General features: G+C 59.7%; 1 protein-coding gene across 3 annotated transcripts; it reads right to left on the bottom strand.

The window, feature by feature from the left end:
- Positions 1-1,286: 1,286 nt before the first annotated feature.
- Positions 1,287-22,593, bottom strand: LOC116628791 (tripartite motif-containing protein 26). Of its 3 annotated transcripts, none has more exons than XM_032399114.1 (8): positions 22,332-22,593; positions 10,422-10,892; positions 10,215-10,310; positions 8,669-8,899; positions 5,057-5,079; positions 4,475-4,590; positions 4,205-4,237; positions 1,287-3,796 (listed from the first exon to the last, which is right to left on the bottom strand). In XM_032399114.1, exons 2-8 carry the CDS (start codon positions 10,857-10,859, stop codon positions 3,114-3,116), a joined length of 1,620 nt encoding a protein of 539 aa, XP_032255005.1. In that variant the 5' UTR covers positions 10,860-10,892; positions 22,332-22,593; the 3' UTR covers positions 1,287-3,113. The 3 variants fall into 3 exon arrangements, with proteins under 3 accessions (XP_032255005.1, XP_032255006.1, XP_032255004.1); XM_032399115.1 differs by lacking the exon at positions 22,332-22,593 and adding an exon at positions 22,029-22,274; XM_032399113.1 differs by lacking the exon at positions 22,332-22,593 and adding an exon at positions 21,142-21,207.
- Positions 22,594-23,288: the final 695 nt, after the last annotated feature.

Here is a 23,288-nt window from a genome sequence, read left to right as displayed (position 1 = left end):
CCCACCGCACTGCCCTCGGGAGAAACCCCCGACCCTGCAGCGCGGTCCACGAGGCCGCCGACCCCTCCCCTGCTCTCCCGCCCCTCCGCCCACCGCACTGCAGACACGCGGGCGTCCCGGCCCAGCCTGTCGCTGCCCGTGACCCTGGCCGGTGCGATCCCAGACTGTCCTCCTCGGAGCAGCCCTGGCTGACCCGGAAAGCGGACAGCGGCTCACCGCCCGTCACCGTCCTGTGCCAGTTCCCTGCGTGTCGCCCTCCCCTGGAATATGACCTGCACGCGCGCCTCACCGCTGCCCTCGCCCGGAAACATCCCGGCCCGCCCCGGCCTCTCAGTGACCCGTGCCGGAGCCCTGCGAAGGCCGGAGAGCACGGAGAAAACGGAGGAGACGCAACCGTCAACAAATAACTCGGGAGAACCGAGGGGCCGTGAACCTGCCCATACTCGGCATTTCAAACCACGTACAGGCGCCCTCGGGAAGCTCCTGGGCCAGGACGAGGAGGCCAGCTAACGAGAGGGTCAGGGACACAGGAAACACGGGGACAGGAAGCAGCAAAGCCAAGCCCCGACCCCCGACCCCCAGAGGGCTGTGCACAGGCCGGGGCGCAGGCCTCGGGACAACACGACAGAGCAGCTGACGAGCCGCCATCCCGACGGACGCCGGGCTTTGATCACTAGGACGTAGGCAATGAAGCCAAAGGGCAGAAGAAGGCAACTCCCCAGTCCGGGAAGAGCAGGCTGGCCCCACCGACAGCTTCCGCACACACAGCCCTGGGCGCGCCGAGCTCGGGCTCCGCCGCGGGATGGCCAGGTGGGGCGCCCGGGGACGGGGCCGGACCCAGAGCCTCGGCTGCTGGGGGCGCGGAGGACAGGGTCCCACACCAGCGCCGTCCAGGAAATGGTCCGCCAAGAAGCGCCCCGGGAGAGGGAGGGGGCTGCTCTCTTCTCTCTCCGTGATAAACACTACGTAGATCTGACCATACGTGTAGGTGACGTTCACATAAAAAAATACTTAAAAATATGATTATAAAAAATAAAAAGGTTCAAAAGAATCAGCCAAATAAGTACACGCGGCAACTTTCTGTCCTCAGGTGGCGGCATAACGTGCACATTTTTATGACTTTCAAAGGCTGTTTCATACGGAAACTTCATCGTCTACAGTTCATTCTGGAAGTTTCACACTCAGGAAACTCGTTAAACCATGACCCGAAAGCATTGATATTTTGTTCAAATGCAAATGTTCCCTATTTAATAAATAGGAAATTTTAATTATACAATGATCACCTTAAAAAGTTACAGAAATCTCATTATATAAAAATTCTTTCCAAGAAAGGATAAAAGGCATTTTGAGAATTCTGAAATTTTTCCATAAATAAAAGATTAGGAGAGTATAATGTTAGGGAACAATTCACATCAATCAACAAAATAAATGTAAATTTTCAAGAATATGCTACTGATCATTCTCTCTCAGGATTCGAATGTAGATTAACTGACCTCATTATATTAATAACGTGTCTTATTTCTAATAATTGACACACTTTGCATATCTCTATTTAGAAAGAAAAGTAAAAAGAACAAATGAAAAATAAAAAGGGGGAAGAGTCATAAATGAGATCTTGAAAGGGCTTTATGTAATTCTTCCTTTTCTATCTTTAACATGGCAATTAAAAAACCAGCAGAGAGAAGAGACCAGAAATGGTTGGGTGGCTGAGTGTGTCCAAGGGCAGGACAGAGGCTCAGCTGGTTGCGTTTCCTTCGGGGCAGGCACCGCGCATTGTCCAAGGGAAGATTCTGGGTGTGCCACGGAATGTCGCCATGTCATGGGCCGTCATGGGCTGCACGGATGCTCGGTGTCGACATGGGGCCAGCACAGTGGGAGAGGGAGATGTGGGGGTTCCTGTCTGGGGGCAGCGGGGTGTCCCAGGAGAGACCCGGGGCCACTGCTGTCCACGCGACCGCTCTGGAGCCACAGGAAGGTTATGATAAAATACATGAACCCAGGCTGTTCATCCCACAAGTCTTTACTGAGCGCCTGCTGTGTACCCAGCACTGCAGGAGTGCTGTGGGGGGTACAAAAGTAGAGGCAGAAATCAGAGGGACATTTACAGATGATGTGGGGGCCGAGGTGCTGGGGTGCAGGATGCTGGCGCCAGGCCTGGGACAGGTGCGGACAAAGGCTGTGGGCGTCCGGCTGAAGCAGGGGGCACGTGGGCACAGTGAGGCCGCGCTCTAGCCCTCTCCCGGCAGGAAGACCAGCACGAAGGCCGGGCGAGCTCCGGGAGCCCCGCCGGCGTCCTCTCCTCTCCCCACCGCCCCTGTCCCAGGACAATGGAGCCCAAGCTTCCACCCTGCTGGAGGCACTGACCAGGGCTTCCGAGGGGGAGGTTCTCCTGGACCGGATGTCTGCCCTGGTGATTTTAGGTGACTGATCAAGAGCAGGATATTCTGGATTCCCCTTACAATTTCCCCTCCCAAGACCCCACCCTCAGGTCATTTATTGATCACTGACCACACGTGTGGCCGCAAAGCCACAGGTCTCCAGATCCCTCCCCCAAGAGGCTCCGAGGGTCCTGGCTTCTTTGATGTGGAAACGTCAGACGTTGGACCCTGGTCTCAGAAGCGAGGCACCCACTCGGGGCCTGGCAACTCCACGGCGCTCCAGGAGGCTTATTCAAATGGCCCAGAAACCGTGGCGGGTTTTCTCTCGCGTGTCACTCTGAGTTAGGGTGGCAGGGAAGGCCGGCAGCAGAGCGGATGTTGGCGAGGGGGACGCCAGGGGGTGGAGGACGGCAAGTGACCTCAGGTGCAGGCCAGCACCAGACCCACACTGGGCGACAAAATGCTGTCTCGTCTCCATTCAACAAAGAGCGTGCAGCGCTGGGCCAAAGGCCGTGGGCAGCAGAGGGGCCCTCGTGGACTCCGGGGTCAGAAATCTGCTTGGGAACCCCCGGGACTGGGGGAGGAGCTGTGTGACGGAGCGGCGGCACCGAGCAAGCCTCAAGGGGCCACAGCCACGGGGGGGGGGGGGGTGCACCTGCTCCAGGTGCCATGGCCAGACACCCCTCCCCATCACGGTCCTGGAATCCCCAAGAAGAGAGGCAGCAAGCGGTGGGCTCAGGGTCGCAACAGGAGGCGTGTCCCAGGCCACTTGAGCCACAGGAAGGGGACCAGGCGCCGCGTGAAGGTGGCGGTGAAGGTGTAGATGAGTTCTTGTGACTCTGCGTTGGTGAATGTCACGGTGCCTCCTTCATAATCTAGGGCGATGCCCAGCCTCCGGGGCCGCAGCGCCGGGAAGAGTTCGGCCTCGGGGTCCGTGTTGGCCCAGATGCCCGCAGAGGAGAGGCGCAGCGCCCACACCCCGTCCTCTGGCCGCAGGGACAGGTCCCCCTTCCTCTTCACAGAGTCTCTGGCCACCCCCACCATGCAGCTTTCAAGAACTTCCTCCTCCTCCTCCTCCTCCTCCTCTTCTTCCTCCCCCAAGGACTCCTCGTCCTCGTCCGTCTCCCAGTCCTCATACCCATCCCCGTAGCCCGCCTCCTCTTCCTCCTCCTCCTCCTCCCCCTCCTCCTCCTCCTCCCCCTCCTCTTCCTCCTCGGACCAGCCCTCCCTGTCCACCTCCACTTCCCAGTACACCTTGCCCCAGGTGAAGCCCTTACTGCCCAGCACCCCCGGCTCGCAGTCGAACTGCTGGGGGTGCAGGTAAGCGCCCTGGTAGAGGCTGCTGTAGGTCACACACTTCCAGTCCTCCGACAGCTGCAGGTACCCACTGGCCGACTGCGGGTCCAGCGTGACACTGACTGTGGGGACGACAGAACGAGCAATGGTGTCACTGGTGGGCCCCGCGGGGCTGCCACACCCTACAATCAAAGGGCTGCTAGTCACAGGGCCCCTCAGGGCTATGCAGTGCACAACTGGACAGCAGGGCATGGAGGGAGCACAGTGCTGGGGCCTGCGGCACAGACGGCCTCCGGATGTGGGAGCCACGCATTCGGCAGAGGGGAACATTGTGCAGACAGGGTCAGGCAATCAAGCAGAGGTCTCTGTCGCACACTAGAGACCCAGTGGAGGGAGCTGCGGACTCGCAGCTGGGAAATCTCAGCCGTGTTAGAGAACGGGCTCCCCGGGGGCAGCAGGGGAGTCTGAGTCTCTGTGGGGACAGTATTCTTCAGGGGAGGTGAACTGGGAACAGCCCTTTGGACACTCACCTGTCTTATATTCCAAGTCTCTTAGCAGCTTCCCTGGGGACAAGAAAAGGACAAGAATGACCCTCGAGCCCAGCAAACTTACGGGCCCGTTTTCTACTCGGACAGGATTAATTTCCTGACGGGCCTCCCTCCCTGAGATCCCAAGAAGAAAACAGAAAACAACCAGGAGACCCAGGAGTGAGGCCAAAGATGACAGTAAGAAGCTCGTACCCTCCTTCAATGCAGAGCCCCAGCTCCGACTCCCACCCCAGTGCACCCCCCAGCCCTCACCTTGGAACTCTCTCAGGCCTCGCTGCAGGGACGTAAGTTTATCTGAGAATTCTCCCGTCTTTTTCTTAACCACCCGAGCAATGGGTTTCCCAATCCAGAACTTCTTCCGTGGATACCTGGGAAGATGACAGATGGACCTGTTACTTAGCTCTTCCTGCATTTCTCTCAATTCTCACAACAGTTATGAAGCAGGAGAGAAAAGTATGACAATCCCCAATCAACAGACAGAGAAACCAGGGCTCAAAAACACTGAGTGAACATCCCACGGCTGGGCCAGGACTCAGAGCATCCAGAACGCTTCTGTCTGCTGAGCACGTCTCCACCCTCGTCTCCTGCCCCGTCTCGGACCAGGACGGGACGCTGGCTGCCTCGGTCTCCACCCTCGTCTCCTGCCCCGTCTCGGACCAGGACGGGACACTGGCTGCCTCGGAGAGCAAGTCTCCAGTTCCCGAGGCTGTGTTCTTGCTTCCCAGGAGTGCGGCCGGCCACCATAAACCGAGGTGGCACCATTCCTTCAAATGGGTCTCATGCAGGAGAAGGGGGGTGGGGGCGGGGTGCGCCGTGGAAAGGAAGCTCTGTTACCTGTTCACGAAGTCCCTGGTGTCCTGGAGGAGAAGAAAGCACAAGCATCAGCTGAGTGGAATCAGACCCCACTCACAGGAGGTGCCCACAATGCTGGCAGCCGGGCGCAACAGTGAACAGACGATGTGGCCCCTTCCTTACAGGGCCCGCACCGCCGCAGCAGTGGATAACCACGAGGGCAGGGTTCATTCTCCGCGGCCACCGGGCTTCCGCTGAGATTGGCCAGGTGAGGAACGGAATGGGGGCCCGGGCCATGCGGGCTGGACGGGCACCGCGGGAGGTGCACGTGTTCCTGGTGGACGCAAACGCCCCGAGGGGATCCGCGTGGGGCCGTGATGTGTGCGAGCTGCTTGCCAGGTAGCTCACGCGGCTAAGTCCTCCCCCCTTCGACCTCTGAACAGCAGACCCCTGGAGTTACAGTGGGCATAGGGCCACCAGGGAAGACTACATTTCCCAGAGGCCTTTGTGGCCACGTCTGGTCATGTGACTGAGCCCCAGCCAATGGGACGTGAGAGCAACCAGTGACTACAATTTGTAGGTCATGTCATTTAAAAGGGGAAACTGCTGTGCACCCTAGCAGGCCTTGCAGCTGGGGGAACAAGCAGGTGGGGGTAGCCCAGCTTTCCGGAACCTCGCGGTCAGCCCCTGCCCTGACGGCTCCAGAACCCTCAGCTCTGTTCCCGAAAGAAACACAACTGTCTTTGCGTCTCTGTCCTTGGGTTTGACCCAGCACCTAGCCAGGGTCCTGGTAATCAGCCACGGGGCCGCCCTGCGCAGTGCGGGGCGGAGGGGCAGGTGGGCCGGGACGGCGCCTGTGGGGGTCTGCGGCCCCCATGAGACGCTCCCGTAACGGTGGCCCTCCTGTCGCTCCTCGCACACGTTCCTGTGCGCCTCCCCTGGCCCGGCCCGGCTGCGGAGCTTGGGGTGGGGCCATGGAGCCGGGGGACAGCCTTGCAGGGGACACTAGGCGTTCTGCTCTTGCAGGAGTGGAGCCCAGGGAGGGGACGGGCTAGCCTCTCGGAGAGGGAGCTCCGGGACACAGAGTCACCGGACGGTGGCTGCTGATGCAGGTCCGGGGGTCTCAGGAGGACCGGCAGGCTCCGCTGCAGGGAGGCCAGATGGGCCGTCAGAGCCCCCGCTCACCCCGGTCTCACCAAGCACCGGCCCGACACCAGGCGTGAGTTCCCAGCAAATCCTTCCAATCCAGCCAGCTTCGGTGGACGGAGCAACAAACGTGAGCCGCGTTCCCCTGCTGGTGTGCTGGGACACGGGGCTCGAAAGGCAGGCACGCGGGCAGTGGGGGGAGCTGCCAGGACTGCAGGAAGGTACAGACCAGCCAGGGATGAAAGCCTGGGAGTGGCCCAGAGACCGTGGGAGAGCACAGCGCGGGGGCCCGGGGGTCCACACGCCGGGCCTGCACAGGGAAGGGGCCGGCTCAGGGCTCCTGAGGACACCCCCCAAGACTCCTGCGGCTGTCCCGAAACAGGCCATCAGAGCAGAGAGGCCGTGGCTGGGGAGCGGGGCAGGGCGGAGGCACTCGCTCAGGCCCCCACGGCTGAGCTCGGCCCAACGGTGGGAGAGAGAGGAGCGGGCTGCGGTTCCCCGGGGCAAGGCCCGTCCGGGGATGGACCGCGGAGGATGTCCCTCTAACGTCTTCTGATATTCCCGGCCCAGAGATCTTTCTCTCCTTTTCTAGCACCTTCGTGCAAAGGTCTGTGTTTTCCATCTTTAGTCCTGCTGCTCCCCCCTCCCCTACCCCCTGCACCACACTTTACATCGGGGCCTCTGTTAGTGCGGTTTCCCTCCTGCTGGCTGCCCACACAGTCAGATAGCCTCTGGGAAAAGATAATGACCTGAGGGAGGTAGCTGTGCGGTTCCCCTGCCGCAAAAGCAAACCCAAACGAGCAGACAAAACCTACCAGTACCGACACTGAGTTCACGGATTGGCTGCCGCAGACGCCCAGTCCGTCCCCAGGCCTGCGCCCTGCGCCTGCGCCCGATCCCCTGTGCCCTCGCCCCATCCCTGCACCTGCGTCCCCTCCCCACACCCTGTCCCCGTGCCCCGTCCCTGCGCCCTCGGGCCGTCTGCGCCCCGTCCCTGCACCCTGTCCCCACACCCCGTCCCTGCGCCCTTGTGCCATCCCCGCCCCACGCCTGCGCCCGTCCCCTCACCCCGTCCCTGCGTCCTCACCCCGTCCCCGGTCCCTGCGCCCCCATCCCTGCACCTGTGTCCCATCCCCGCACCATGTCCCCGCCCCACGCCCGGTCCCCGCATCCTGTCCCCACACCCCGTCCCTGCACCCTCGCGCCGTCCACGTGCCCCGTCCCTCTGCCCTCGCCCCAGCCCTGCACCTGCGCCCTGTCCTCACGCCCTCACCCTGTCCCTGTCCCTACCCTGTCCCCGCCCTGTGCTCCCAGTCTGTCTTCCATCTTAGTGGCGCTCTACTCCCTTGGGTGGAGCGGGAGGGGGTCCCGTCAGGATCTCAGCCCCCACCGGCACCCCAGCTTGTCTCTCTCTGCCCCCCACACAACTGCACATCACGTGGCGTGGCCACGGGGAAAGGAGGGCTGTCCCGCCCTGGGGAGGCAGGGGAGGGGGCAGTAAGTGACCCAGTCCCAGTCTGATGGAGGAATTCAAGGGAACACAGTGGTATCTGGAGGAAATGCCAGAGACACATTTTGGACAAAATGAAGGACAAGAACAAGAGGCCCAGGAGCAGAGCTGGGACAGGACTCCTGCCCTGCCCTGCCCTGCGGCTGGGCCCTCAGCGACTTCTGATTTAGGGCCCTCACCCCCTGCCAGTCCCGATTTGGGAGTCAGAATGGACCGCGGCAGGGAGGCAGGCCAGGCCACCTGTTCATGTACCTGGAGAGCCTGCCTTGCTGTGTCTCCTGAGGCCACACTGCTGGCCGGGACAGCATCTTCCTGGAGGAGATCCTGGGGGGCTCCACTGCTGACAGCCCCAGCCACCAGAGCCTCCTCCTGACCCGCGAGGGGGAGGGTCCAGCACACCCCTCCAGATGCTGGTGAGCCCTGTTCCTGTTCCTGGAGGCTCCAGGAGGAAGGCGGCACGGTGCTGTTTCCACTTGGCAACCTGCTCTCTAGTTCAAGGCTCTCCCCTTCTCAGCATCAAAGCCGCCTCCTCCAGGAAGTACTCCAGAGGCACCCTGCCTGCTCTCCGTCCCACAGAAAACCTCGCCTGTCTCCTCCAGTCCCTCCTTGGGAGAAGCCGCCGTGCGGCCCTCCCTCAGCCACCCCAGCAGTGCGGGCTGCCTGCAGCTTCCCCTGGAGGCTGTCTGCCAGGGACCTGTGATGGTCGAGATGAGGATGGACAGTAGTGATGAAAATACGCATAACCTTCCCTTCCTCTTCACAGCACTTTCTAAATTCCTTGAACTGTTTTTTGGTAGAAAGTTTGCCTTCTGAAGGGACACCATGCCGGTCAGGTCCTCCTGTGCTCACGTGACCTCGGAGGAGGTGGGGCGGGTGGGGGTGACCTCCCGACATTTCAGGAGAGAAAATCGAGGCCTGAGAGGCGGTGGTTCTCCCAGGGTCCCGCACGCACGCGGGTGGTGGGACGGAGACCTCGCCGCCCTGGGGAGGCGTCTCACCTGCAGGAGCTCTGCAGCCGGCTGCTGCGCCTTGGCCTCCAGCTCGGAGATGAGCAGCGCCAGCCGGGCCAGCTCCCCGACGCCCCTGCTCTTGTACTTCTCGCGGCCCTCCGCCAGTTCCTGCTCCAGCTTGGTGAGCTGGTCCAGCAGGTGCCGCTCGCGCTCCCGCAGGAACTGGCGGGCCTGCTCAAACTCAGCCACGATGTACTGCCTCTGGTCCTGGAGCTTCTTCTGCAGGGGTGCGGAGGGGAGAGGGGGTGACACTTCTGCCCCGCGCTGGAGAACCCCTGCAGCGTCCGCTCTTAGAGCCGCAGAGGCCGGCTCCCACCCCCATCCGTGCGCTAAGGGGCCTCGGAGCACGCCTGGCCCAACCTCCCCCCGACACCGACTCTCCCGCAGGAAACAGGCACAGCCCCTCACACCCCATCTCGGAGCAAGCACGCGGCGCGCGGTCTCTGCTTCCCGACCGCGGGCAGCCCTGGCTGCAGGACTCAGCAGACAGCGTCCCCAGGACGCCTCACGCCCTCCCAGGCCTCCCCCTCAGTGCTCATCCTGCAGCCAGCGCCCCCCCTCCCAAAGCCCCTGGCTCCCCCCACCATCGGGAGTCCGGGCTCCCTCCCCTTGCTGACAGGAAGGACTGTGCCAGGACCTCTGCGGTCCCCTGCACAACAGCAGCTGCTGCTAGACACGGCCCACGGCCACGGTGACTCACACATGAGAAGGAACACCCATTCACACACCAGATGAGGAAGCCAGCTGGAAGCCACCCAGCTCAGACCGTCAGGGCTCAGCCTCCCAACAGGGCCTCCACTGTTCAGCCTCCAACAGGGCCTCCACCGCTCAGCCTCCATCGCTCAGCCTCCCGGCAGTGCCTCCACTGCCCAGCCTCCCAGCAGGGCCTCCACCGCTCAGCCTCCACTGCTCAGCCTCCCAGAAGGGCCTCCACTACTCAGCCTCCCAACAGGGCCTCCACCGCTTAGCCTCCATTGCTCAGCCTCCCAGTAGGGCCTCCACTGCTCAGCCTCCCAGTAGGGCCTCCACTGCTCAGCCTCCCATTAGGGCCTCCACTACTCAGCCTCCCAACAGGGCCTCCAGCGCTCAGCCTCCACTGCTCAGCCTCCCACTAGGGCCTCCACTGCTCAGCCTCCCAGTAGGGCCTCCACTGCTCAGCCTCCCATTAGGGCTTCAATTGCTCAGCCTCCCGGCAGGGCCTCTACCACTCAGCCTCCCAGCAGGGCCTCCACTACTCAGCCTCCACTGCTCAGCGTCCCAGCAGGGCCTCCACCACTCAGCCTCCACTGCTCAGCCTCCACCACTCAGCCTCCACTGCTCAGCGTCCCAGCAGGGCCTCCACCACTCAGCCTCCACTGCTCAGCCTCCACTGCTCAGCGTCCCGGCAGGGCCTCCACTACTCAGCTTCCACCACTCAGCCTCCCAGTAGGGCCTCTGCTGCTCAGCCTCCCGGCAGGGCCTCCACCGCTCAGCCTCCTAGCTTCTGCTCCACATGGCCAACTGCCTCAGGCTCTCTCTTAACAGCCCCACTTACCAGTGCAGTCAGGATATCAGCTTCTCCCTTGGCCTGAAAGCCCTGAATTTTGTCTCTGTCTCTCCTTAGGGTACTCAGGTGGTTCAGGATTTTTTCCTGTGGAGAGACAAGCCGTGGGGACAGGTGGACTCAGGCTGAGCCCTGGGCCGGCCAGAAGCCTTCCGAAGGGTCTGCGCCAGGCCTCGCCTCCGGGAGGGGCGTGCTTACCCTGTGGGGCTGGGCGGCCTTCTCCACGAGGACGGCCGTGTGGGGTCTGTGCTCCCGGGACTCGCGGCACATGACGCACAGCAGCTTCCCGTCATCCTCGCAGTAGTAATGCAGCTTCTCCCGGTGCCGCTCACACAGCCTGGCGTCTGGCTGCTCCCGGGCCACGTCTCCCGGCTGCCTGTCCTTGTCCACCTTCAGTCGCTCGATGTTCTCCACCAGGCTGGCCAGCTGCCACACGGGCCGGATGTTCTCCTTCTTGAACGGCTTCTTGCAGAGGGGACAGACGGGGCGGCCCCCCGACACGGGGCGGACGTCGGTGGTGCAGCTGCGGCAGAAGACGTGGCCGCAGTCGATGGTCACGGGGTCCCGCAGGTAATCGAGGCAGATGGAGCAGGTGACCTCCTCCTCCAGGCTGCGCAGGGGGGCTGACGTGGCCATGGCGTCCTTGGCTCGGGGGGGGGGCTTCGCGTCCTGGGAGACCAGACACGGAGTCAAGAGCAGGCCCAGTGGAGGGGCAGAGGCGGCCGCGCACACGGGGCCACCAGCTCCAGAAACCAGTCAGTCAAGCAACAGACACTCCTCCGCTCCTACGAGGCTCGGTGTCCGAGTGAAAGACCGCACCGAGTGCAGACGGGAACCGAGGCCCAGAGAGGGTGCTCCGGGCGAGCGGGGAGCAGAGCACCGCTAGCCGGTACCACGCTGCTGGGAAGCAGTGCTGCCTGAGACCCCGTCCTTCCACCTGCTGGGAGACGCTCGGAGGCACCCGCTATGACACAGTAAGACACGTGGACATGTGTCACTGCACCCACACCTCCCGTGTCTACACTGCACTCCCTCAGCTGTGCAGGGCACAAGTGTTCGTGGGGGCGGGGCACCAGAGTCAAGAGGCTTCTCCAGGCTGTGGGTCGCCAGGACTGAGAGCCCGGGGTTTTTAGCCGAGACTCAGGAAGCACGGGCACTCTGAGTCCTGGTGCCCCCGAACAGACGTGTCCCCGGGCTGTGCCGTGGTTTTGGTCTCGTTCCCTTTCCCCGTAGACGCGGTGTGCCGGCAGCGCCCAGGAAGGAAACCAGTGTGGGGGGCCCCCAGCGGGCCGTCCTGTGACCTGCTGCTGCGGATCTGGCCCTCGGCGGGAGCACGGCACAGACCATACACGGGACCTCAGCCCCGTCGGCCTCGGCAGCCCTGGCCCACGGCCTGTCCGATGAGCCTCCGCAGGGCTGCCCCGGTTCCGCGTGCCCACAGAAACCTCTTAGTGCTCTGAGCCTCGGTTTATCCATCGTAAAATGGGGACAGTGATACTTACCTTCAGGGCTTGCTAAGTGGGTTGAGCCAGAGAATCCAGTGGGGGGTCCAGGAAGGAAGCCAGAGCCCTTGGCTCCCGGACCCGGCGAGAGTTGCAAGCCCGGACAGAGCGCGGTGGGAATGCACAGTAGCAGTGAGAGAGGACATGAGGCTGAAGGAGCCGCAGTGACTCGGGCTCTGGGTGCCAGTCCTCGCGGGGTGGGGACCCATGGAGGGCAGCCAGTAGCCGGGGCAGGAAGGGAGCATGGGGGCCACGGGCAAGTCAGTGCTGCTGCTGACTGTGGATGCGGGAGGTCCGCCACCGAGAGCCCGGTGGCCTTGCGGCCCTTTCCCGGCGGCGACAGGAAGGAGCTGCAGAGGAACCCCAGACAGAGACGACAGGAAGCAGGGTCCACTCCTGGACAGTGGATGCAGTCAGACAAACGTGCTTTATAACGGCAGAACTCTACAGACGTAGGGGATCACCGCACTGCTGACCGGACACACCAGCAGGGACTGGGAGGCGGGACCCGAAGAGGGGTCACGTGCACACAGGGCCCACGTGAAGGAATTATGGGATTTAACTGGGACGTAAAGACAGTACAGCGTCTAGGATGTCAGCCAGGTGGTAACCAATCCCAGGAACAGCCTCATGCAACTCTCTGCTGAGGGAATCACCTGACCCCGAGCCCTCAGTCCCGACACAAAGAGGACCGTGGCTGGTGCTGGGGATCCCCGCGGGCTGGGACTCTGCTGAGCAGCTTGCAAGCTGAAAAGCAGAGGCCATGTGTCTCTGTCCCTGTTGGGGGATGGCACGTGCTGTCTTTGGGGCCGGCGGTGTAACTGCTGCGGGCAGAGCTCAGCCACAGCCCCCGTCCACACAAGACCTGACCCCGTCCCGTACAGCAGGTGCTCCTCACCGTAGGACAATGATCCCATGTGTACGAGACGCATGAAACGGTCTAGGATTACAGAACCACGCCGGCCCATCAGTGTAGGAGGGGATTCGCAGCACACCGTCCTGCAACCTTCTTTATCATCAGTGGCTGGTCCGACCATGAAGGGCAGAGGGGACACGTCCCCACTGCCAAGCACCGCCCAGTGATGGCCTCCGGATGAACCTTGATAATGCAGAGACCCGCGATCACCCCGAGCAGTGACCAAACCCACAGCGCTCAGAGGCACCAGCTGGTATCTGCTTCCCAAAACGGCACCATGTGGAGACACGACATCCCCTTAGAAGTCATCCTGCCAAAACTGACCTGAATGGACCTAACCGAGCCTGCAGACTTAACTTCCGAGGTACAGAAAATACCACGTCATGAGGAAACAGACAAATTCAGAATATGGGACATTCCACGGGACAACCGCTGGCCTGTGTCATGGGGGCGCCTGGGGACGCAGTCAGCGGCCCTCCAACTCTCGGTTTTGCCTCGGGTGGTGATCTCAGGATGCTGAGATGGAGCCCTGTGTCGGGCTCCACGCCGAGCGCCGAGTCTGCTGAAGTCCCCCTCTGCCCCGCCCCACCTGGCGCGCTCTCGCTCTCAAATAAATAAATAAATAAATAAATAAAATAAATCTTAAAAAAAAGTCAATGTCATGAAAAAAAATTGTTCTTGACTTAATAAGACCAAAGAGAAAAAACAGCCAAAGGCAAATGCCTTGACTGGATCCTGTTTTGTTTTAAAAAAGTATAAAATGAGAAGTCTGACCAAAGGCTGGGTACTGGATCACATCAGGAAACTGTTAATTTCTAATGGTGTTCACCGAGGTCATGAACGGGAACGTCCGTCTGCGAAGCACGCAGCAGTACTTCGAGCTGGGGCGGTTACTTCTAAATAGCTCAACAAAACCACACACGGTGTTGGAGAAACTTTCTGAGGACGGGGCTCTAGTTTTCTGTCGTCCTGAAAAGAATGCGGACGAGGGTGTGTACTGGAAAGACGTTAACGGTCACTGATGGCCATCAGGGTGCTGCCACGCGGCAGAAGCTCGGTGCTCCGTGCTTCCGAGGAACTGGATGCAACGCTCACGCACGGAGCTGCTGGTGTGCGAGCACCCCTACGTGCAGTCCCCCGCTCGGATCCCTGCTGCAAGCACACAAGGCCTGGGCTCCAACGACCCAGGGCTGCGTGACCAGCACTCACTCAGGACCCGCCTCATCTGCCACGTCCATGTCCACATCCACGTTATTTATCGCTCAGGACGCTCTTCTGAGAAAACTGAGGCTCAGCGAGGTCCAGCAGCGGCTCGGGGGCACAGCTCGGGGGCCCTGCCCAGGGGGCCGCAAGGCTAGGATGCCCCGGTCCGTGGGACACCAGGAAGCTCAGACGGGGCTGTGCGCATGGACGCACTTCTCGAGCTGGACAGTGTGGGCACGCCAGTGTAGACGCCGAGGACAGGGGTGCTGGTGTGGGAGCCGGGGCAGGCCAGAAAGTCTGCTCACCACCCACACATTCGGAGCCCGCGAAACACCGACCCCCCGGAAGCTCCCCTACGCTCTGCCCGCTATCACTTCATGCTTCTGGAACATCCTGGTTATCCCGCAGGCTTCCAGAGTAGGGGTGACCGTCATTCCGCTCTCCATGCCTGGCTCTGGGGCACACAGGAACCACGGAGAACCAGAGCTGGAAAGAGCCTCCAAGACAACACAGCCCACCCACTGCCCTGCCCCAGGTGAGAATTCGGAAACTGGGGATTATCCCATGGGGGCCCTCGGGGCAGAGGCCATGCATCCCCGCTCCGGCGTGGGCAGCTCTTCTGTCCTTCAAGAAGCCGGAGGCTGGGTGCGATTCTGCAGAGCAGCACTGGAGACGCCCCCACCCGTCCGGGTCTCCTCTCCCGCACCCTCCTCGTTGTTCCCTGGATCTCAGGAAAGCCCCTCTGTACACGCCAGCATCTGGTCAGGCGGCAGGATGCAAGCAGCACGCTCCAGATGTGGGAGCCGGGCACAATTCTTGCCCAAGAGGATGGCTGGGGTTGCAGGAACTAGCTGAAGGAGGCACTGCGGTCGGCGTCCACGCCTCTGGGCACACACGCTCCTCGCCCCACCCCTGCCGCAGCCTGATGGCAGACCGGACGGGTCAGAACCTGGCCCCTTTTTTCTTAGTAGCTGCCAACTTCTGCCCTAGCAGGTAATAAACTCTCCTTCAGCGTTCCGTGGCCTCTGCTGCCCCACACCCTCCCTAGATGCCACGGAAGGGACCCAGGAGCCACCGAATGCCAGCCGTGGACTTCACGGCCCAGAGAAGTGAGTGGAGGGCCATGGTTTGCGCTCTGGCCTCCAGGCTGCTTCTCGTGCCCACACTTGGGCTCTGAACTGTAGGCCCTTCTTTCTCACCATCAGAGCACCTAGCCGAGGGCTCCAGTCCCTGTGGGAAGCCCATTTAGGGCTCCTGGGGCTCAGGTGAAGCCCCATTTCTTAACTGGAAATAAGCAAATTCTCCTCAAACTCAGTGTTTGTGACGCCTCTTCCAAGCCTGGAGAGGACAGAATTCTGGTTACAGACGAGCAGCCGTAGGCCTGGCCCTCAGAGTGTCCAGCCGTGGCCGTGAGCCGGGCAGTCTGGGGGACGCAGGCCTGCGGACGGTGCATTCCTGAGGTCATGGGTGGGTGATGGTTCCCCCGCAGGGCCGGGGCTCAGCGGGGCTCTGGAGCATAGGGAGGCCGCACACGGCCCTGGGGCCAGCATGAGACACGCTCCGAACCGCGGAAATGTCCACAGGGCTCAGCGGGGCATGGCATGGGTTCTGGGGTGCTACGGAGGGGCTCTAAGTAGCAGAGCTCATCCAAGAGTTCACAGATTCGTGCTGGGCGCCTACTACGTGCCAGGCACTGGGGATGCGCAGGGAAGGAACAGGGCAAACTCTAGCACGTTGAGCCTTCGGGAGCTGGGACCGCAGCTGATTGTGGGGGCGACACGACCCTCAAGGGTTTCCCAACGTACGTGCAGCTCCCCTCTCCACTGCTGAGGCCGACCTTCACCCCCAAACACACACACCCTGCCACGTGCTCAAATGCCCATGTGCTCACGTGGCCACCCTGGTTAGAACCCCTCCAAGGCTTTCTGCCGCTCGGGGTAAAGCCAGATCTCCTTCCGGGGATCTTGTCTGCAGGCTCATTTCCTGCCACTCCCCACCCAGACCTGACCCCAGGCCAAACCAGAACCCTCTCCACACCTCAAAAGGTGCCGCGCTCGCTCCCGCCCGAGCCCTCTGAAAATGCTATTCCGTCTGCAGTGAACACCAGTCCTGTCTCAGCCTGAAGTACCAGCTGACAGCCACCTCCTCTGGCCAGTCCTTCCGGACAGGCTGAGGCCACACGCTCTCCCCCCACAAAGCCCGAAAGCACCCCACACTGCCCCGCGCACGTCTCTGCAGGGCTGAGGCTGCTAATCGGCACAGTCGCCTGTTTCCCACAGTCTCTGTATCGTGTGGACACAGACGGTGTCCGCCTTATCTGCAGAAGCCAGCACTGTGCCTGGCCCAGAGCATCGGACGCACACAACACGCTTCCTACGGTGTGCTGAGCGAGGGCAAGCGATCCTCCCCACCTGTCCTTCCTCTCCGACAGGATGCTCACGGCTAGGGAGAGAGGCGCTTTCTCCCTGTGCCCCGAGCAGCGGGCTGCACCAGCCAGGGAGCCCCAGGTCTGGGAGATGTGGTGGGGGCGTACATGGTGATGCTCGTCACCCCCACCCTCCTGCTACACCGAGCTGTGCATTCATCAGCGACAGTTTATCTTCCCTGGTTTTGGGCTGCAGATGGAGGCAATCGTGTTGCATTTGTTTGCAGGGGCGCGTATGAACATCATGTTTGTGCGGCTCATTCATGTGACCGTGAGCTGGTTCTGTTCATTTTCATTGCTTTTTGACACTATAATTCTACCTTGGAGATACCAGAGGCTCAGTCCCAGACCAGCACAATGGAGTGAATACCGCAACAGAGCAAGCCCAGAGGACTTTTGTTTTCCAGTGCACAGGAACGTTGTGTTTACACTATGTGGTAGTCTATGAAGTGTGCGATCGTGTTAGGTCTAAAAAACAATATACAAATCTTGATTAAGAAATACCTTATTGCTCGGGGCGCCTGGGTGGCTCAGTCGTTAAGCATCTGCCTTCAGCTCAGGTCATGATCCCAGGGTCCTGGGATCGAGCCCCGCATCGGGCTCCCTGCTCCGCGGGAAGCCTGCTTCTCCCTCTCCCTCTCCCCCTGCTTGTGTTCCCTCTCTCGCTGTGTCTCTCTCTGTCAAATAAATAAATAAAATCTTAAAAAAAAAAAAAAAGAAATACCTTATTGCTAAAAACTGCTAACTGTAACCTGAGCATTCAGTGCACTGGAATCCCTGATCACACATCCCCACGACCACTATAATAATAACGCACAGGTTTGAAATACCGTGAGACACACAGAGACACGAAGCCAGAAACAGCTCCTGTAAAGTGGGTCCGACAGACTTGCCCGCAGCGGGGCCGCCACGAACCCCCCCTTCCTAACACACACGGTGTCTCCAGAGCACAGGAAGACGAGGTGTGCCTGCAGGCTACTTCTCACGGCCACCAACCGTTTCCTGTTTGGGACAATGACAAACGCTGTTCGGTGAAGGTTTGTGCACGTGTCCTGGTTCACACAAGCAAGCAGATGCGTCCTTGACCAGATCAGGCCACCCTGTTCCCACACTGACTGTAGCAGTGTACGTTCCAAGCGGCAGGCCATGGGCTGCCAACCTGCTATGTCTGCGTTGACATGGGGATGGCAGCGGGATGGCACTGGGCTCCCTGCTCCAAGCAGGAGTGCTGTAAAGGCTTTATCTTTGGGGAGGGGTCCGCCCAGCTTCCATTTTTCCTTCCCTTACTAACTTTGCTAACTTTGATCAGGTACTTAGGCCATAGCTCTCCCTCAGCTCAAGGGTGGAGCAAGAGAATGAGTCGGATGCCTCCCTGACCTCCGTGCTTGCTTCAGAGGTCAGGATATGACTCAAGTCTGCTAGTCACAAGGAGACCTGGTTGAGACAGGGGGGAAAGATTCTGTGGTTTCTCGAGAATTTGCAAGAGGTGACGTCAATCTGGTTTGGAGATGCAAGAGCGATATTGCTAAGCAGAGGGCTAGCCTGTTTGAGAATGAAGCCAACCCAGAGATGAAGCAGAAGAAACTGGATCCTCATGGCATCTTGTAAACCCTGTATCGAGCAGTGCCTGAAGCTAGGTCGACCCCTGAACTGTGCCTTCGTACAAGGCAATAAATGCCCTTTATGTTCAGCTAGCTCGCACCTGTGTGTCACCTGGAAAAAAAGGAATCCTGACTGATACAGCACAGGACATTATTGAAGGCTGAAATATACAAAGAATTTGTGCAAAAAAAAAAAAAAAAATCCACCTATTTATCTAGACGAAGTAGACACCCAGTGGCGGCTCCCTCTCTGGCCCTCTCTGGCCCCACAGGTGGAATGCAGCCTGCCTGGCCAGGACCTGCCAGATCTCCAAGCCGCTCTCAGCTGTCATGGCCCCTTCCCACAGCTCAAGAGACACAATCAGAACCTTCCTCCATCCCTGGCTGTTACCCTAACCAAAGCTGACAATGAAGACTCCTGGGTTAGCACCAAAACCCAGATTTTCACCCCAATGCAGTGACTCAGCTGTGCAGCTTGGGGGATACATTCTTGACCTTTGACCAGCTCAGGATCACCACGAAGAGATGGGAGTGGAGGGGGCATCTAGACCCTTCGCAGGCAAACTGAAATAAACGTGGGGCGAGCACACGAGCGTATTCAGTGTGCAACCTGAAGTCATGGCCGCTATCGAGGGCAACCAATAAACACATGAAATCTTTAGGTCAGGCAGCCTCTGTGCTGGTTTTCGACAATTTGGCTTCAGGCAGGACAAAGCCTGCTTATCAGAGCTAGCTCTTTCAAGATCATAGATGGAGCCTGGAACTTACCATCCACGGGTTAGTGAGACGGAGCTATTCTGACCATTCATCTCCCAGAGCAAGGAGGGATCTAAGAACTGGCAAAGCGGGGTACAGCTTTTCCTCAAATGTAAGATATCCGTGTCATTGCATTTCAGCATCTCTGAAACGTGACCCGTAGCATACTCTAACTGACCTAGAAAGACATGCTTTCTATATGGAACATACATAAACTGACCGCATCTTAGATGTGGTGGAATGTAGCCTTATCTCCTACAAGGCGCCAGCGGGCTGGTCTTTCGAACACACAGCTCTCGTCCGGCGCCTCTCCTGCTTCAGTCTTAGCTGTGGTCAGGACTCCGCAGGGCCCACACCGTCCCCACGATCTGGCCGGCACTGCGGCCTCAGCCTAACACCAGCTCCTTCTCCAGGGCCCCCAGCCCCACCCCTGTGCTTGCACACCGTCTTTGTTCCAGCGCATCCTGGACAGCTTGAATCAGACAGCCCCGCGTGAGGTGCGCCCCCCCCCCCCCCCCCCGCCGCGGTGTCCATCCCACCTTCCAGCTGAATGGCTCTCCCCTGGGGAGGCTCCCACAGCTCTGCACTCGATGCGGGTCATTACTACCAACAGCTGACATGGTTACCCACCTCCCCCCACCAGAAGGTGAACCCAAGCGCATTCCTCACTGGTCCTCCATCTCCAGGACCTGGCACAGAGTTACTCCATGCCTCCATCCTCTTCTTCATCCCCCCACCCCCACAGGCTTCCTTTGCCCACTTCACAATCTTGCTTCTGCAGAAGGCCCCCTCCGATTAGATGTTCTTGACCACAAACATTTCCCAGATCTTCCCCTGCCTCCCTCCACACACACCGTTTTGGGGAGAAGGTCAACATTTCATGTCTACCAATCTGGCGAGCTGTACTTTCTCCTGGATAACAGTCAAATTAAGCCTTTGTTTTCCGAAGCCACTGTCTTCCCATTCTGATCCCAGGGCCTAAGTCTGAAGTCACGCCAAGAAGCTTCAGTCTGGACCATGGACTTCTTCTGCGGCTTGCAGTGCTTTCTGGGGATAGTCTGACACCAGCCTGTCACTCCCTTGTAGGAGAGGGACTCCTAAGATGTCACTTTCTCTGGGGCCTCCGTTTCCTTACCTCTCAAGGAGGGAAATAATCACACTGTTTGGTGTTCAAGGGAAGCCCCCCAGTCAAAGTGCCTTCAACAGCAAAAAGCTCTATAAAAATACTCGCTGGGAAGGACACAGGACCCAACTTGAAAGAGCCCCCAATAACCAAAGCTACAACAATTTGAGCAACAAAATAAAGTAGGATTGGATTATAGCCCAAAGTATAAAATAAATATCCATGAGTCCGTGCTGATGATAAAGGACTGAATAAGTTAATAAATAAGGACAAGAGAGACTAATCTCCCAAGCAAAGAATTCCAAATACTAGGTGTAGCTCCTTGTCCTCGAGGAGGAGGAGCATACTGTCCCCTCCTTCAGTATGAGCTACACAGTCACTTCTTTCCAAAGAGTGTGCCACGAAACGGGCTAAATACAGTGACTGGACAGCCGAGAGACTGGCAAACACTCTCTCAGGTGACCGCCATCAACACCACGTCCTAAATCGTGTTGACAGCACGCACCCTTGACGCCATGCCATCACCGGGCAAACTACCGCAGTAGTCGTCCTCCAATAAACCGAAGCCTGGTCTTAGGAAACAGACATCAAATTCCCGTAGAGGGGCACCCCACAATACACTCAACCAGCATTCCTCAAAACTGTCAAGATCATCCCAAACAAGTATGAGCGGCCACAGCCAAGAGGAGCCTCATGGGACATGCCGACCAAATGGAGCCTGGTAACCTGGACGGGATCACCACACGGAACAGGTGCTTAGGTGAAAACTCAGTCAACAGGAGTAAGGACGACTTGGGCCAATAATAACAGATCAATATCGGCTCATTAATTGTAACAAATGCACCATACGAACGTAAGATGTTAATAAAGGGGGAAAAGGTTTGGAATACGTGGGAACTCTACTATCTTTGCAATTTCTCTATAAACCTAAAGTTGTTCTAAAACAAATCTATTCAGAAAAAAAAAATGTAATCTGGGGAAGAAAACCTATAAAGCCTATTTTTTAAAAGACCTGCTTCTTCTAAACTTGGGGGAGGCTCGGGCAGGGTCCCCGCACTATCTGTGGCATGCATGACCGGATGTCATTCCCCCATCTTCATGGTGGGCTCAGGATCCGGAGTGCGGCGGGAATCCGGTCCTTTCTCGCAGGCCAAGTAGGGGCAGATAATCAGGGAGAGCGCTCCCGGGCTGGCGGAGGGAGTTAGTGCACGGCTCCGAGGACAGGTGGCCGACCTGCTTTACTGCACAGCCCCCCGCAGCGCCCCTCGGGGGGGCCCCGGGCACCTGCTGGCGCTCCGGGCGGGAGGCCGGCCGGGGCCCAGCGCGCGCGCCGCGGGGGGTGGCCCCTTGCCCTCCGCCTCGCCCCTCCCGCGTCCGACGCCCCCGACTCACCCCGCTGCCGAGCTCCGGGCCGCGAGCGCCGGACGGGGGGGGGGGCCTCCTCTCCCGCAGCGGCCGGTTCCGGGTCGCGTCCCCGCCCCGTGGCCTCCGGGCTCCGCCGAGCGCGGCTCCGAGATTTCTCCCCGGATCAGCGCCCGGATTGGCCCCTGCCAATCGCCGCCTCCCAATGGGAGCGCGAGCCTCCCCGACGTCACCGATCACTGGGCAAATCCGTGGGCCTCTGCAGGGGGCGGAGCGGCAGGGGCCCGAGCGCACGGACCTGAGACCGGGCGGAGCCAGGGTGCGCGGGAGCCGCAGCAGGGGTGGGGCGGGCAGGGCGCGCTCCCGGGGAGGTGGAGGGGAGCGCAGTCCGAGGCCTAGCTGGGGCTCTTCGCGGGGCTCGGAGGCCAGGGCCCCCTGCCCTCCCCCTGCGCTGGATCCGTGTCGGAGGGCGGCTCTGCGGCGGATTGGGGCTCGCCAGATGCTCAGCATTAAATAGGACTCCCTGCCCCCAACCTGGCCTAATTTTGCTTCCTGAACCCGGAAGGCCTTTAGCAAGCACGTACTTCAAGGGGGTTATTTACAAAAATTAACTACCCTTTTCGAAGCGTCTGCGATGAGTGAGGAACTTTACCTAAAATACCCTTAAACAGGGCAGCATAATTGTCCCCATTCCACAGAAGGGAAAAGCGAGGTTCCAAGAGCGTGGGGGCCTGGGCCCAGCTCCGTGCAGCTGTCTCCGTCCTGGCGGCTGGATGTGGGGCACTCGGATCCCCTCGCCCTCGCTGGGGAGGTCTCCTGGGGCTCCGGCGCATCCCATCCGCCACCCCCAGTCCCGGCTCCCCAGGCTGCGCGGGGTCCGGGAGGGGCGGGAAAGGGTCTCTGCGCCAGCCACCTACCTGCTCCTGCCCGGAAGGGTGGTCGGGAGGTCCCGGAGTGGGCGCGGGCCGGCCGCCTCGGCGGGATAAGAGGGTGGGTTTCGGGGTCCTGAACCCTAGAACCTGGCCGGCCTCCGCCCCTCTCGCGGGGTGGGGCAGGAACTTGAAGCGAAAGTGCTGGGTTTAAAGTGTGGCGGTGTCGAGGGTGGGGAATTGGACCTACACGCCCTCATTCGTACACCTCGGTCTCCACCCCCACCCCCCACGCAGGGCCGTCTTCTCTCGCTTTCGGTCTCCTCTGGGGCGGGGGGGTGTGGACCTCACCTATTGGACAGGACTCGGGCAGGCCTGGGCTCTGGGTGTGGTCTCAGCACCTGCTCTTCTAGATGGTGCTGTGGAAGAAAGCGTGTGGTTTCGGGCCACGGATCTCTTCTCCCCCGAGCCTAGGACGGACTAGCCCCACTCAGAGGCCGTTCTGTGCATCGTGCAGCCGGAGAGGTCCGTCGCCCCGGCTCCAGACAGTCGGCTGTCGTCCCAGCGCAGTTAGACCCAGGAAGGCCCTGCTCATCTCTCGCTCTGTCCCAGCTCCTTGCACGGCTGCCCCCTTCTTGTCAGTCGCTTCTACTGCCGTCCGACGGCCTTCCTCCACCATCTAGATCAGTTCCCCGTCAGGCAGCATTCTGTTTCACTTTCTGCACGCATGTGTCATCAGTTTTTTACAATTTTATTTATTTTATTTTATTTAAATTCGATTAATTAACATCTAGTGTATTACTCGTTTCAGAGGTAGAATTCAGTGATTCATCAGTCTTATATAACACTCAGTGCTCATTACATCACATGCCCTCCTTAATGTCCATCACCCAGTTACCCCATCGCCCCACGCCCTCCCCTCCAGCGACCCTCACTTTGTTTCCTATGATTGAGAGTCTCTTATGGTTTGTCTCCCTCTCTGGTTTCTCTTATTTTTCCCTCTCTTCCCCTATGATCCTCTGCCTTGTTTCTTAAATTCCACATATCAGTGAGATCATATGATAATTGTCTTTCTCTGATTGACATTTCACTTAGCATAATACCCTCTAGTTCCATCCACGTTGATATAAATGGTAGGTATTCATCCTTTCTGATGGCTGCATAATATTCCATTGTATATATGCACTACATCTTCTTTATCCATTCGTCTGTTGATGGACATCTGGGCTCTTTCCACAGTTTGGCTATTGTGGAGAAGGTGCCCCTTCAGATCACAAACACAAAATGGTGAGCCAGAGTCTCATTGGC

The sequence above is a fragment of the Phoca vitulina genome, unplaced genomic scaffold (genome assembly GCF_004348235.1).
Source record: "Phoca vitulina isolate PV1807 unplaced genomic scaffold, GSC_HSeal_1.0 scaffold129, whole genome shotgun sequence".
Lineage (NCBI taxonomy): Eukaryota > Metazoa > Chordata > Mammalia > Carnivora > Phocidae > Phoca > Phoca vitulina.
Note: the sequence above shows the minus strand (reverse complement) of the source record. Positions and strands in the feature narration are given on the sequence as shown.